Source organism: Arachis stenosperma, chromosome 2 (assembly GCF_014773155.1).
Source record: "Arachis stenosperma cultivar V10309 chromosome 2, arast.V10309.gnm1.PFL2, whole genome shotgun sequence".
In the NCBI taxonomy this organism is placed as follows: Eukaryota; Viridiplantae; Streptophyta; class Magnoliopsida; order Fabales; family Fabaceae; genus Arachis; species Arachis stenosperma.
Window position 1 is genome coordinate 121,118,585 of NC_080378.1, and position 14,996 is coordinate 121,133,580.

General features: G+C 29.8%; 3 protein-coding genes across 3 annotated transcripts; 1 reads left to right on the forward strand and 2 right to left on the reverse strand.

Moving 5' to 3' along the window:
• Positions 1-3,529: 3,529 nt before the first annotated feature.
• LOC130963653 (auxin-induced protein X15-like) lies at positions 3,530-3,901 on the forward strand. Its single transcript, XM_057889756.1, has one exon. The coding sequence runs from the start codon at positions 3,530-3,532 to the stop codon at positions 3,899-3,901; it is 372 nt and encodes a 123-aa protein (XP_057745739.1).
• Positions 3,902-5,548: 1,647 nt separating this feature from the next.
• LOC130959490 (thylakoid lumenal 15.0 kDa protein 2, chloroplastic) lies at positions 5,549-7,801 on the reverse strand. The gene is made up of 5 exons (XM_057885297.1): positions 7,224-7,801; positions 7,048-7,154; positions 6,119-6,278; positions 5,928-6,037; positions 5,549-5,825 (listed from the first exon to the last, which is right to left on the reverse strand). Exons 1-5 carry the CDS (start codon positions 7,603-7,605, stop codon positions 5,733-5,735), a joined length of 852 nt encoding a protein of 283 aa, XP_057741280.1. The 5' UTR covers positions 7,606-7,801; the 3' UTR covers positions 5,549-5,732.
• Positions 7,802-8,033: 232 nt separating this feature from the next.
• LOC130959506 (uncharacterized) lies at positions 8,034-9,489 on the reverse strand. The gene is made up of 3 exons (XM_057885298.1): positions 9,298-9,489; positions 8,406-8,484; positions 8,034-8,275 (listed from the first exon to the last, which is right to left on the reverse strand). Exons 1-3 carry the CDS (start codon positions 9,447-9,449, stop codon positions 8,207-8,209), a joined length of 300 nt encoding a protein of 99 aa, XP_057741281.1. The 5' UTR covers positions 9,450-9,489; the 3' UTR covers positions 8,034-8,206.
• Positions 9,490-14,996: the final 5,507 nt, after the last annotated feature.

A 14,996-nucleotide genomic window follows, 5' to 3' on the forward strand; every position in this document is an offset into this window, starting at 1 on the left:
TAAAAACATATTAATGTGACTTAAATCATTTTTTTTATAATTTTTTATTGATATTATTAGAGATATAATTATTCATATATCTATTTTTTTAGCTTAAGACTTTAAATTCTATATCTAAAAAGTTTAGAGTTTAATTTTTAATAAATTTTAAAAATAAAAAAACAGTATAAGGCAAATAAAATAAAATAAAATAAAACTATATAAAATTTAAATAAACCTAAAAAGAGAAAGTTATTTAAAACTTAAAAGATATACGTTTTCTTAATTTAAGTTTTCAGACATATAATCATTAAATATCACATTAATTAAACTAAATTTTATTTTATGCATTATTAATTACCAGTGATGCGTTGGTACATTGTCAGTAACCATGATTTTTTTTTATAGTTAAAAAATAGATTATTGTTATGATGTTTAAAATGTGGTATTTAATTTAAAATATATTAAAAAATAAATTTAAAATATTTAAAAATTATTATAAAAAATAAATTAAACAAAAATTAAATAATAAATAATAAACACTATAAAATTGGCCTAAAAATTAATGGTTAACTTAGTCAAAGGAAAAAAAAAAGAGTAAAGAGTACATGCATGACTCCAAATTAATACAAGACAACAATCTTTCATACCATCGTCTTAAACAATTTCAGTGACCAACTAAGTATAATCACGCCAAGTAGCCAACCAAATATAATATAACCACCATGATGTACGCTAAAATAATAAGCGATTAGAATATAATATATATTAAAATATAAAATATATATTAAAAATAAATTTAAAAATATACAATTATCAGAATTTATTATTTTAGACTGTATTTTTAATTATTAACTCAATTTTTTAATATAATAATTTAATAATATATTTTTAATCTACATTTTTAATAATAAATTCTACTATTTTTTTAATTTTTTTATAAATTAAATTATAAATATATTTATTTATAAATATATAATAACTTATTTTAATCTTATGAACATTAACAAGTCTTTATTGATCACAGGCACTTAGCCTAATAAAACATTGTGGTATATATTAAGCAACACACATGAAAAAACAACTAGAAACCACACGTTAATGTTTGGAATTTTAGTTGACTTACACGATGAAACAACTAGTGAAAGACTTTTTTCTTTATTAATTAAATTCAACGGATAGACAAGCAATAACAAGTTGATGTGAGTAGTGCATTCTTGTCTCTCATATGTTAACACAAAAGAATTAGCTTAATTCATTGGGTTTATGAAAGGTGGAAGAGTATAAGGCGGCTAAGAAAGAGATAAAAGTGGCTGTAAGTGAGATAAGAATAAGAGTATATAAAGGTTTTTATCAGTCTTTGGGTACGAAAGAAGGAGAAAAAAGTATTTATAAAATCACAAAGAACCGTAAAAGAAGAACGAGATATTTGGATAAGGTTAAGTGCATAAAGGATACGGATGGAGAGGTACTGTCTCAAGAAGAGAACATTAATGAAAGGTAGAAGAGCTACTTCTACGAGTTATTTAATGAAGGACAGAAGACTCTTCTGAGCCTTGGTCGATTATGCACAAGGGAAGAAGATCAAAACTTTGACTACTATCGAAGGGTTCGAGACTTCGAGGTAAAAGAGGCTCTAAAGCAGATGAAAAATAGCAGGGTAGTAAGACCTAATAATATCCTGATTGAGGTTTGGAAGGGCCTTGAAGGAAAAGGCATCAACTGGTTAACTAAGCATTTTAATGAGATTTTAAGGTCAAAGAAGATGTCTAATGAGTGGAGAAAAAGCACATTGGTACCTATCTACAAGAATAAGAGGGATATAAAAGTTGCAAAAATTATAAGGGGATCAAACTCATAAGCCATACCATGAAGTTATGGGAAATGGTGATAGAATGGAAGTTGAGAAAAGAGACACAAGTAACAGAGAATCAATTTGGATTTATGCTAGGCAGATCCACAACCAAAGCGATATACCTGTTAAGAAGGATGATGGAGAGATATCGTAGTAATAAAAGGGATCTATGATTTGGAAAAAGCGTACGATAGGGTGCCAAAGGAGGTCTTATATGGAAGGTTTTAGAAAAGAGGAGAATAAGGATCGCATATATTCGTGCAATTAAAGACATGTATGATGGGGCCATCCACAACTAGTGTGAAGACTCAAGGTGGTGTGACAGAGGAATTTCCTATTGGTATAGGATTGCAGCAGGGATCATCCTTAAGCCCTTATCTTTTCACATTAGTCTTGGAAGTACTCACAGAGCACATCCAAGAGCCTGTGCCATGGTGCATGCTTTTTGTCGATGATATCGTCCTTATGAGAGAGTTAAGGAAAGACCTAAAGAAGAAGTTGGACTTATGGAGGAAAGCTCTAGAAGTGTATGATCTGCGCATAAGCCGTAGCAAGATAGAATATATGGAATGTAAGCTCAGTATGAGAAGGGAAAACCCTAATATAGAGGTGAAGATTGGAAAAAATATTCTACCAAAAGTTAAAAGTTTTAAGTATTTTGGGTGTATTATACAGGATAATGGAGAGATTGAACAAGATATAAATTATAGGATCCAGGCATGTTGGTCAAAATGGCGGAGTGCATCTGGTTTTATATGCGACAAAAAAGTGCCTTTAAAACTTAAAGGTAAATTCTATCTCACTGCTATAAGACCGGCTATGCTTTATGGTATGGAGTGTTGGGCGGTCAAAGGGGAGCACGAACATAAGCTGAGTGTGGCAGAGATGAAGATGTTGAGATGGATGAGTGGTTATACGCGATTGGATAAAATAAGGAACGAAGATATAAGGGAGAGAGTTGGAGTAGCACCCTTTGTGAAAAAGATGGTTGAATCGCATTTCAGGTGGTTTGGACATGTGAGAAGAAGACCGACAGAATACCCAGTCATGAGGGTGGATGAGATGAAAGATGGACAAATGGTGAAAAGCAGAGGAAGACCTAAGAATACCATCCATGAGGTGGTCAAACGAGATCTATATGTAAACGATTTCTCTGTAGACATGATACATGATAGAGTACAATGACATCGTTTGATTCATGTAACCGACTTTACTTAGTGGGACAAGACTTTGTTGTTGTTGTTGTTGTTGTTGTATGGGGTTTATCATCACAGTAACTGAAATTTCCAACTGTATTTGTATATTATATTATTTATCCATACGCCCCCACATATATCTAAAATGATAAGGAAAAAAACCATACATTGAGACATTTATATATTTATACAGTAGCATAGTGATGAGTGTGAGACACACACTTTGTGACATATCTATCATGAAATTACTATGGTCCCTTTACTCCCTCAACTTATTGCTTAGCGCGTTTCAATGGGAAGCAATTCAACAAAGAAAATTGACAAATCCATATTCATGAATTAGGCACCCCCAGCCACTTGCCACCCCCTAAGAAATTTCTTGTGGTTCTATTTCATTATTCTCTTCAATCTTCTTATACTATAAAAACCCTAACTACTCTCCCCAATAGCATAACATACATACACATTAGAAAGATTATTACTTGAAGATTATTATATTATGGCTAAGTCCTACTATCTTGGAAAGGTGAAAAGGGGTATCTCAAACTTGGTGCATCACAGAAGGGCTAAATCACTAAGTTACATTAGTGATGATGATGAAGATGTTATTACCACTATTACTAGTAATAATAATAATAACAATAATACTAGGGAAGGGTACTTAACTGTTGTTGCTGAAAAGGGTAGAGAGAAAAAGAGGTTCAGTATTGAGTTGGATTACCTGAATGATCCTGAATTCAAGTTGCTGCTTGATCAAGCTCAGCAAGAATATGGTTTCAGACAGAAGGGAGCTCTTTCTGTCCCTTGCAGGCCTCATGAACTCCAAAAGATTTTGGATGGTGGCAATGAAAGAAGGTTGAGTAGGTCATAATATTCACTATCTAGTTTTATGTGTCTTCTGTTTTTCTTTTCCAGAGTTAATTAAGCTTTTCTTAATTATTATATGTTAAAAAAGAAGAAGAAAAAAATGGTTATTATTAGTAGCTAGGGCACCAAAGGTGCTGATGAAATAATATACCATCCTTATGTATGTATGTGTTATAAAAAGCTACTAGCTATAGTGATATATAGTTTATAGTTTATGTATGTATATTTTATATTATATATACTAAGGCTAATTAAGAAGCCTTTTGGTGCAGCATGGAATAATTTAGATGTTTCGTTAGTTGTATCAATTTTTATGGCTATTATTAATAAAGATGTATATCATATTATTTTTCTTCTTTGCATACTCTTTAGAGATCTTGTTAGCAATAGAGCTCATCATCACATCTAGGAATTTAATATTTTGGGAATGGATCATTTCAATTGTTAAAAAAATTTAAGAGTGTAAAGTGTGATCTCTAACTTTTCATTGTTTTCTCTCTCATATTTATTATTGATTCCACTTAAAAAATTAATGGTAAGAGATTACACTTTACTCCCTCAATTATTAAAAAAAATTAAAAACATCCATTCCCGATATTTTACTTTGTAAATTCAAGGTAATTAAAGTTCTTTGATGATTTTTTATGAGTTCGGCTTGTATATTTCCAAAGAAAAATCTTTTATTGATTTTTTATTCGATGAATTATAAAATCCCCTCATTTTTAGCTAATCAAAAGCAAATTTATACTTCAAAAATCTCATATAAATTCTTTTTACTTTCGCTTTGACTTTAATGGTAATTTAAGAGCTTTTTTTTGTTACAATTTAAAATTTTTGGCCACTTCGATCTATTTGGAAAGAGAATTTTTACTTTTTTTACAACAAAATTCGATATTATTATCGTTTTATTCAAACAAAATAAGATAAACAGATACATTAGTTCAACTAAAAGAGTAAATGTTGATAACTTTTACCTCATTCTCCTCAATTAAATAGTTCATCGAACTCAAACTTTTACTTTTATTTAGAGAGACTTAAAAGTGGTGGTTATCAAACTCAATTTTATCAATCTACTAGTATATTTATTAAATCCACCATATTAGATATAATTAAAATTAATTATTAAAATTAACTACTAGTATAAACTACACATGAAAATATATATTAAAGGTTAAAGTATATTTTTTGTCTCTAAAGTTTGACAAAAGTTTTAAAAATACCTCTAAATTTTATTTTGTTTCAAAAGTTTTCGATTTGTATCAAATATACTCCTAACGGCTAATTTTTAAAAAAACTTAAGACCAATTCAACAACAATTTCATAAGAACAATTCTCAAAACAAGCAAATCAAGCATAATTTTCATGCATTATTGTTATATTGGTCTTAATTTTTTTGAAAATTTAGCCGTCGAGCATATATTTGATGCAAATAAAAAACTTTTGGGACAAAATTGAAACAGAATAAAACTTAAGAGTATTTTTGAAACCTTTGCCAAACTTCAGAGACAAAAAGTATATTTTATCCTATATTAAAATAGTATTTTTGTTATTCAATATGTGTAATAACAAAAGAATTGCAATGTCATACTATAGTGGTGGCAGCAAATTAAATCAAGAGAGACATTTGTTATGGTCATTGCCATTACCAAAATAATGATGTTGATTTCAGGAATTTCAGCACATAAAAAAGAACTAAGGTTAATTAGGATAAACAAGCAATGAATCATGACATTAGTACATACTAAGTACATATATTTATACTCTATACATGTTAGTTCATACTCTATAGACTATGGTCTATACAACCAAATTAAAAGGATCACAAAATAAAATCATTATTTGACCTCAGAGCAATTATTAGGCCCAACCGGTTCTCTCAAGCAATTAGATATTGCCATAACTGCTGCTTCAATAGATGCATCTTCACCCTGTTTCAACATATATATATATATATATATGGTAATTAAATCTTCAATGATCTTTAAAAGTGAGATAATATAATTAAGCAAAAATTTAAAAGCAGAGTGTACCTTTTCTTTCCAATAGAAAATGTTACCGTACTTCCCTGCCAAGCGGCTCCAAAAACTGCGTGGAATGTCCAAATCAACCGAAGCTCCAACATTGAAGTTCAATATGTTTCCTAATCAACAGAAACCGCATCATCACGTTTTGTTTAAACAGTTTAATTAGTCTTCAAAAGAGGAAAGTATCTTAATCTTACCAAAGGTGGGATCAGCAACAAAGACAACTGTTCTGTCATCAACTTGCCAGAAATCTTTAATGGCCAATCCAGGGGTATCGGGGTAATTTTGGGCCAACACTCTCAATTTGTATCCGGTTTCATTTTCAAGATCAGCAATCTCTTGCGCCAGCCTTTTCTCCTGCAAATGTAACACAACAATTCAACATATCATCATATTGTGAAGTGTAGTGGTTCAGCACACATAACTGCTTTAACAGAAAACTCAGAAATGAAAATCAGTGGCAGTTAGGTAGTTAGCATAATGAATAGAGTATAAATATTAGTGATGTAAAGAGACTTAGGTAGGTCGTTCATTCTATTGTAAAATTTTCAAGTCTTATGAGTAATATTTAGGTTTAATTACTCTGTTAATCTCTAAAGTTTCGCAAAATTTTCAATTAGGTCCTTATATTTTTTTTCTTTTTAATTGAGTCCTTATACCAAATTTTATTTTTAATAGGATCCCTATACTTTTTTTTTTCTTTTATTTGAGTCCTTGTACCAATTTTTTTTCTTAATTGGATATCTATATAATTAAACCAATTACTATTAAGAGGGACCTAATTGAAAAGAAAAAAAAATTGGTGCAGGAACCCAATTAAAAGGAAAAAAAAGTATCGGGACCTAATTAAAAATTTCGCGAAACTATAGGGACCAAGAGAGTAATTAAACCTAATATTTATAATACAAAATTTCGGTTTCTCTTGGCTTTCTTTCTCAAATCAAGAGTGTTCATCATAGCTTTCTTGCTGTGTAAGAGTTCTTCATTAATTTGATATACATCAAAATTAACAACCATGCTACGTGTATACCAAAAGTCAGCTACTAAACTAATCATCGGATAGAAATTAACAACATTGCATAACTAATTCAACAGTGAAATAAGAAAAGGTTAGAGAGAGAGGTACCTGTCCGTCGGAGAGGAAGCCGGCAACATCAATGATGGTAGTGAAGTCTTTAGGAAGCAGTTCCGGCTTGTTTACTCCAACTTTTGCTCCCTCTGCAGCTCCAATCCCTGCATACATGACAATTGAGAACCAAACAAAAATCGAAGATATGAGAAGGAATTAAGTTAAATAATTACCTCCGAAGAAGAAACCGAGTGAAAGTGCAGCTGAGAGAGCAAAGTGAAGAGGCTTGGAAGTGATAATGTTGTTGTTGTTGTTGTGAGATGAAGAGAGGTGACACGACAGCGTCTTAGGTGGTTGTTGTAAGTGTGGTGTTCGGAAAGGACGAGACGTATTTGATGATGAGCAAGTCAGAGACGAAGATGATGATGGTGATAACGATGCAATCTGAGTTAGATAACGAGCCATCATCATACTTCTTTCTTGCTTTACGCTCTCCTCTTGGAACATATAAATGGGTTCGTTGTGGTGGTTGAGAGTTCTGATCATCACCCCTTTGTTTTGGGCTCTGAACTTTACTATTTGGGCTTGAAAAGTGAGTACAACATTCGTCAGCATGGTGTTACCTATTGTGGGCTTGTTTAATTAACTTGCCCAGTCCAAAAAATAAACACTTATTCCTTAAACTTTTTATATCTTTTGGTTCTAATAGTTATGTGGAAACTCAACTCCACTTTCAAATTTAGGGTAGACTAATCCACATCAAATAAAGTATTATTTTGTATTTGCAATACATTATAGACACAGAAATGGTGCTAACTTATTTTTTTTTGTAGGACAATATATTCATAAACAAAACCCGTATATAAATTTTGATAAACTTCTACATAAAAATCGTGTAATCTCACTATCAAAAAGGGTTACTCTTCCTAGAAGTCAAACTCATTTTCATTCCATCATTAGAAATTTTATCAACTGCCTAAGCCATTACTTCAAACTTCAATCTCAAATGCTGAGATTCGAATTGTTTGGTACTCAGAAAGATGTATCTCAAGCAACATTTCCGGTATTTGATTCAGGTCAAACATAAAATGTAATTCATATTCCAGATTGCATGCAAGGGAAAGGGAAAGGGAAAGGAGTGCCAGTTTCCTCCAAGTTTCACAAGCACAGTAAATATAAGACAATCCCAGCAAGAAGAAACAAATACGGACAGGATCTAAGGAAAGTAAATAGGCCAGTTGTAATAGTATGCATCTCGGTGTTCCTTGTCCCAGGTCTTGTTCCACTGCAAACCACACATGTTTTCGTAAGAATTAAGGTTAGATTTTCACAAACCATTAGCACAAATTATCAGCTCTGTTGGGCGATAAATCTCCCGAAAAATTGCATCTAGAAAAGAAAGCAAAGTGGCATACCAGGAATTCATAGCGCTGACCCTTCTTCTTTGCCCTTTTCCAATGGTACTGCTCGTATAACATTGCCTTATCATGAAAGCTGCACATTAGAGGATCTTAGTCTAATTTCCGCAAACAAATTGATGCAAAAGGAAGCAGCAAAAAGCAAATCACGAACCGATAATTAAAAAATAGATGGAATTGGATAAACAAATTAACTCAATATTTTCATTAGCAGGACAATGGATAAGAAAACAAGCCAAGAAGGCAAGAAGAATGCAAGACATCAATCTTGAACCAACACATTCTCTCACCCACAGAATGATTGTTTGTATCTGCATAACGTGAAGAAATATCTCCTTTCCTTTTTCGTTTAGATTTAAATGTGTTCATTGTTGAAATAGTAGTAACCTACATTACACTCCTAGTTTACACTTCCACCTTTTGAAATATATGAATTCTTCATTTGTTGGCATATTCGAAAAACCCGAAATAGAGTAAAAACTGAAGCCTATTGAACAGGCAGCCAAGTTCGAGACCTCTCCCATCATCCTCCACCTTATGTTCATGCACTTACGAGAATTGAAATGCCAAAAAAAAAAAAAAAAAAAAAAAAAAACTGAATACTTCAAACAAATGCATCAGCACATACACATAACTATACGAATATATAACCACACCGAAAAATAGAAAGAGATCAATTTTGTGCATTATGAGTTCATTGCAGCATTTCTACAAGCACATAACAGACGACCCAATCAACAATCAGCGAAACAAAACAAAAAAAAACCAACTTGAACAAAAAAAAAAAACTACAGTGAAGTGAACACTAGCCGATTTCTCAATGATTACATAGCCTAAACCCTAAACTTTTTTGTTGAAGGAATAGAAGGGGAGTGAGAAAGAGAGGTACTTGAAGGTGTAGCTGAGCTGCCACACGTAGGGATTGAAGTAAGTGAGAACCGCGAAAGCGGCGGCTCCGATCCAAATGTTGACGAACCTCTCAGGCTCAGCGTGTGGCACACCTGGGTCTCCACGATACGCTTTTCCGAAATACTTCTCCATCTTCTTCTTCTTTCTCTCTCTCTTTCAACCACCACTCCACACTCTTCTTATCCTCTACTGTGTCACCACCTTTTATAGTGGCCCTCTACGACGTCGTTTGCTCCCTAGAAGTTCTAATTTTTTTTTCCAATGGGCCGTTGCTTAAAAAAAAAGATATCTCTCATGGGCTCCAAAAATGATCTAAACCTTAATGCATTTGAAAATGTTTGGGCCAAATTTTTGGTAGTTGATCTTGGGCTGAAAACCTCACAAAAATTTAGTAGAGTTATTAAGTTTTAACGCTGATTAATCCACCTAAAATGAGGCATGGCGCCAAAATTTAAGAAATGATGTATGAAAGCAAAATTCAGAAAAAGCAGTTCCTGAGCAAAAGAAATAAAAGAAAAGCAGTTAAAGTTGGGTGATTTTGATTGTGTTCCAGAAATTTTTACCTCATGAGGAAGGTGCCAAAGTACATAGCCATATATGTGAAGAGTAGGGTGAAATAAATCAAATCATGTGAAATAATCTTATTTGAGTGTATCTGATCCAAATTCACATGGTGCTATATATGGTAAAGAGTAAAGACAAATACATTGTAGGGGTATATACTATACTATATACACATGATTTGAACCTTTGCTTTTCTATTCCAATGGGGCCATGGGGTACGGTCCTGGCTCCCTTCCTAAACCTAATTATCATAACCACGAAATGTCTAAAGATATATGTATTTGCCTGTAATTTTTATTTTATTAGATTACTTTAATTTATAAATATGACCTTGGATTGGATATGCTATTGCAGGATATCCCAGATATGCACTCTTGTCCTTCAACATGAGACACTTTTGACGTTATGCCGACAGTTATATCCACCTTATAGGGAATCATCTTATTTTCAACATTCTAAGCTAAATTTGGAAAAACATTCAGTGTGTATCGTTATTTTTTTAGTTTCTATATCTTCGGAGCGCAGATAATAGGTTGTGATGTTGCTTAATCTATAACAATATATAAAGAGAATACAGAGAGAATGGTGTTCAATTTTTCATATTTTCATTTTAACCTTATTAATAATCAGTAATTGACGTAGCTGCAATTTAAAAAATTGGTATAAAATGTAATTACCATTAACTTTTCTTCATTCATATTACGATTACCTTCTTATTTTACACACAACTCCTATTCATAATGTCTTTTTTTTGTTTCAATACGTACAAGTAGTAATCTCTTTTATCTTTCAGATAATCCTATTAGCTTCGTAATAATAATGTGGCTAATGTATATATAAATCAAATATATAACTTCAAAACATTTAGTTTAAAGAAGTTAATGTACTATATATGAATAATGATCATTTAATCATTTTTTTCATATATATATAATTATTTATATGTACTTATTTAATAATTTTAATTTTTTGTAAAAAAATAGAATTTCGTAATAATTCTCTGTCGTATTAATAAAAAAAATTCCCTTCCTTATATCATTTCGATTCTCTCTGTCGGCTTGCTGCTACTTTATAGAGAGAGACCTCCATATCTCACTCATGGCTCCCTATGCTTTACTGTGCTTTCTCTTAATCTTTAATGTACTTTTTTTTCCTTCATTTTTTTTATATTATAGTACTAATATTATATATGTCTAATCTAATGAATAAGGTATATAATATGTACGTGTATCTATCACTAACACAATATTAACATATACCAATTCATATTTATATTGTCCATTATTTTAAGTGCATTATTAGATTCCCTTTTTTATTAAAAAAAATCCATTGAAATTTCATGGTGGGTGATGACTAAGATGATATTCAGAGAAACAGTTTTGCTTTCAACGTGTGATGATGAATAAAAGTTGTATCTTATCAGGGAGCTAGGAAGGGGAAATTATTTGAGAATCGAAAACAATTAAAAAAGATCATTGTCATGCATATTACATGGACATAATCACTTTTAGGTTTAGGGTTTATTTTCTGGTGGCTAAAAAATGTTGGTGATGAAATTCTATCTTTCAACCATGTCATATAAACAAACTTTCAAGCTTGATTAGACTGTAATTTTCATTTTTGTCCCCCTTATTCAATTTTCTCTATCGCAAATAAACACTAGATTAGTTAGATCTTAGATGTATGATAAACAATGAAACACCACCTTACTCTCTATTTTGTGGCTTAAAATCAGCAAATTAAAGTTGTTAATCACCTTGTACACGTTTCTCATCAATCACAAACTTTCCATCACATCTATTCTGATTTCTTGAACTTTATATAGCTAACCACATTATTGACCACTTTACGAGGGTGAAATTCAAGTTCACTTTCAATATGTGACAACCAATATAAAAGCTCCACTTTCTATCGATTTGAACGCAAATTATTTAAGAAAACAACAAAAGTATTGGTCTCATCAATAACACTATCTTTCTTATATATATTGATTGATAGGTTAGTTGTTTTTTACACTTTATATATAGTTAGAAATTAAAATGGCTAAAAGTCTAACGGTATATATAGATGCATATATAATGCAACACAACGAACTAATTAAAACCTTTAAACTTTGTTGATAGAGTATTTAATTTAATTATTGAAAATAAATGTAGCATTGTTATTGTGACGACCAAGCATGCATGTGATAATGGATTATCGATGAGTCCTGCCAACGTACGAATGAACAAGGAAACCTAAGCTACTGTTTTTATTTATTCAAAGTTGTGGTCATTGTGTGACCAAGTCCATTAGTTACTGTTTCTGTGTGGATTCACATATTAAATTTCAGTCAATTCCAACTTGATGGTGAGGTTTTGTTTGATGCTTCGAAGTTGCAACAAAACACTCCTAATCATCAATAGTTGGTCATGTTAATTAGCATTGCACCCTTTCTGTTTGTTTAATTATACAAAATATTATTCTGAGACAAATATTTTAAAAGAATTTGGATCCAAGCAGGTTGGTCAAAATGGCGGAGTGCATCTGATTTTATATGCGATAAAAAGTGTCTTTAAAACTTAAAGGTAAATTCTATCTCACTACTATAAGATTGGCTATGTTTTATGGTACGGAGTGTTGGGCGGTCAAAGGGGAGCACGGACATAAGCTAAGTGTGGCAGAGATATGGATAAGTGGTCATACGCGATTGGATAAAATAAGGAACGAAAATATAAGGAAAAGAGTTGGAGTAGCACTCATTGTGAAAAATATGGTAGAATCGCGTCTCAAGTAGTTTGGACATATGAGAAAAAGACCGACAGAATACAAAGGGTGAAAGGCAGAAGAAGACTAAAAAGACTATCCATGAGATGATCAAACGAAATCTACATATAAACAGTTTTTCTGTAAACATGATACATAATAGAGTTCAATAGAATCACTTGATTCATGTAGCTGATCCCACCTAATAAGGTCAAGGTTTTATTGTTGTTGTATTTTAAAAGAATTTGATTTTAATGTATTATCAGTATACACGTACGTATTTTTAATTACATAACATCACATTAATAAAAAATAATTATCTTTTACATTAATCGTGTAATATCTAAAACAACGATTATATAAGTACACAATTGTATAAAATACACACAATTGTATAACTCTATCAATCCATCGAAATTAAATTTATTTTAAAATGTTTAGCTTATTAAGATGTTTAGTACGATTTCATAAACACCATAAAAAATGTCTGATACAAAAAGTTCTTGCAGGGGAAAAAACCATTTTTAATTCAAAAAAGAAAGTGAAAAGTTAATGATGAATGGGTTGTATCTTCAAGAAAAAATAATATATAATTACATTTGAGACCTGTTATTGTCTGATACTTTTTTAGCACAATGACATTGTGATGGATTTCTATAAAAGTGACTAAACAATAATAGTTGGATCGAGTACATGCACATTTCATTTGATTTTTAAAATCGTAAGCATACATTTTTTTGTTCTAAAAGTTTGAAGGTAGTGATGTAGTTTCCAAAATTGCATTTAATAGGTTAATTTATTGTTTGTTAGTCCATTGTTAATCAAATTTTATTATATATATCTTTATATGTTTGTAAAATAGTAATGTTTAATTAATTATTTACTAAGTGAGAACTCTAATGCGATTTTTTCGTATAAAATTGATAATCGAAAATGGTCATATGATGATTTTAATAAAATATGTTAAATCATCTACTAAATTTTCAATTATTATCTTTATAAAAAATTTATTACAAACTATTAAATTAATTTATAAATATCTATTATATATTGTTAATTTTAAAGCTAAAATATACTATATGTTATTCTTTGTTATAATTGAAATCAAATTAAATTAAAAGGTTTTCTCCCCTTCTTTCTTTTTTTCTCATATATTTTTTTTATTTCTTCACATATTCTATCTCTCTTATATATTATTATTATCGACGACTAATTATAAATTTGACAATCAAAATATATAACATGACATTCTCCAATTGTAATTAAAATATTAAAATTTAAATTGAAATATAATTATATTATATTATTAATTTAACAACTAAACGATATCACATAACACTCTTTTATTAAGATTAAAATATAATATTTTCTTTTAAATTAATAAATTTCCTTTTTCCATCCTCTTATCTACCTTTATTTTCTTCTCTATTTCTCTCTAGCATTTTCACACTAATTTATATTTTATATTACTATTTTGACAAAGCAAAATGTTTAACGAAATATTCTTTCATTACAATTAAAATTAAATCTTTTCCTCTAAAATTAATAAACTCTCGCTCTCTTTCTTTATCTTTCTGTCTCTTTTCTCTCTCATTCTTTGTCTCTCAACCTTTTTGTTTTAAAAAAAATATTAAAAGATATTAGAATAAATTTTATTTTAATTTTTTATCACTTATCTTTTTAATTTATATTTTCACTTCTCATCCTTCAAATATTTATTACATATAACTTGAAAAGAATACTAATATTGTCATTAATAATTAGAATCCAGATTCAATTGTTTAAAAAAATTAATTTTGAGTTAATTTTATATAACAAGCAATATAAATTTTTTATACTAATATCTAATTATATTTTTATATATAAGGAGAATTTTTTTTTTAAATAACAAACATGCAAATTAATTATTTTTATTTGTGCTATACACTTAATACCTAATCAAATATAAATATATACACGTTAAATTCTTTTAAATTTTAGATAATGAATATTAAATTAATTATTATTAAAAATTAAAATCTTAAAAATAATAACTAAAAATTTTATTATTTAATTTTTTTATCTACACAGATCTTAGTATTTTAAATCGACAGCAATTTTTATCCCATACGAATTTTTTATAAAATAGTTTAATTTTATAAATTTTTTATGTCATAATCTATAATATTAAAACAAAATCAATATAATTTTAAAAAATTTATAATATTGTTACTAATAAAACAAAGTCAATATAATTTTAAAAGATTTATAATATTGTTACGAATAAATACACTAGTAATATATAATGGCTATATCTATGATTTCTTTCTTTTGTTTTTCCTCTTCAATAAAAGTAAATTTGTTTATTTATACATTCAATAGTAGTCATGT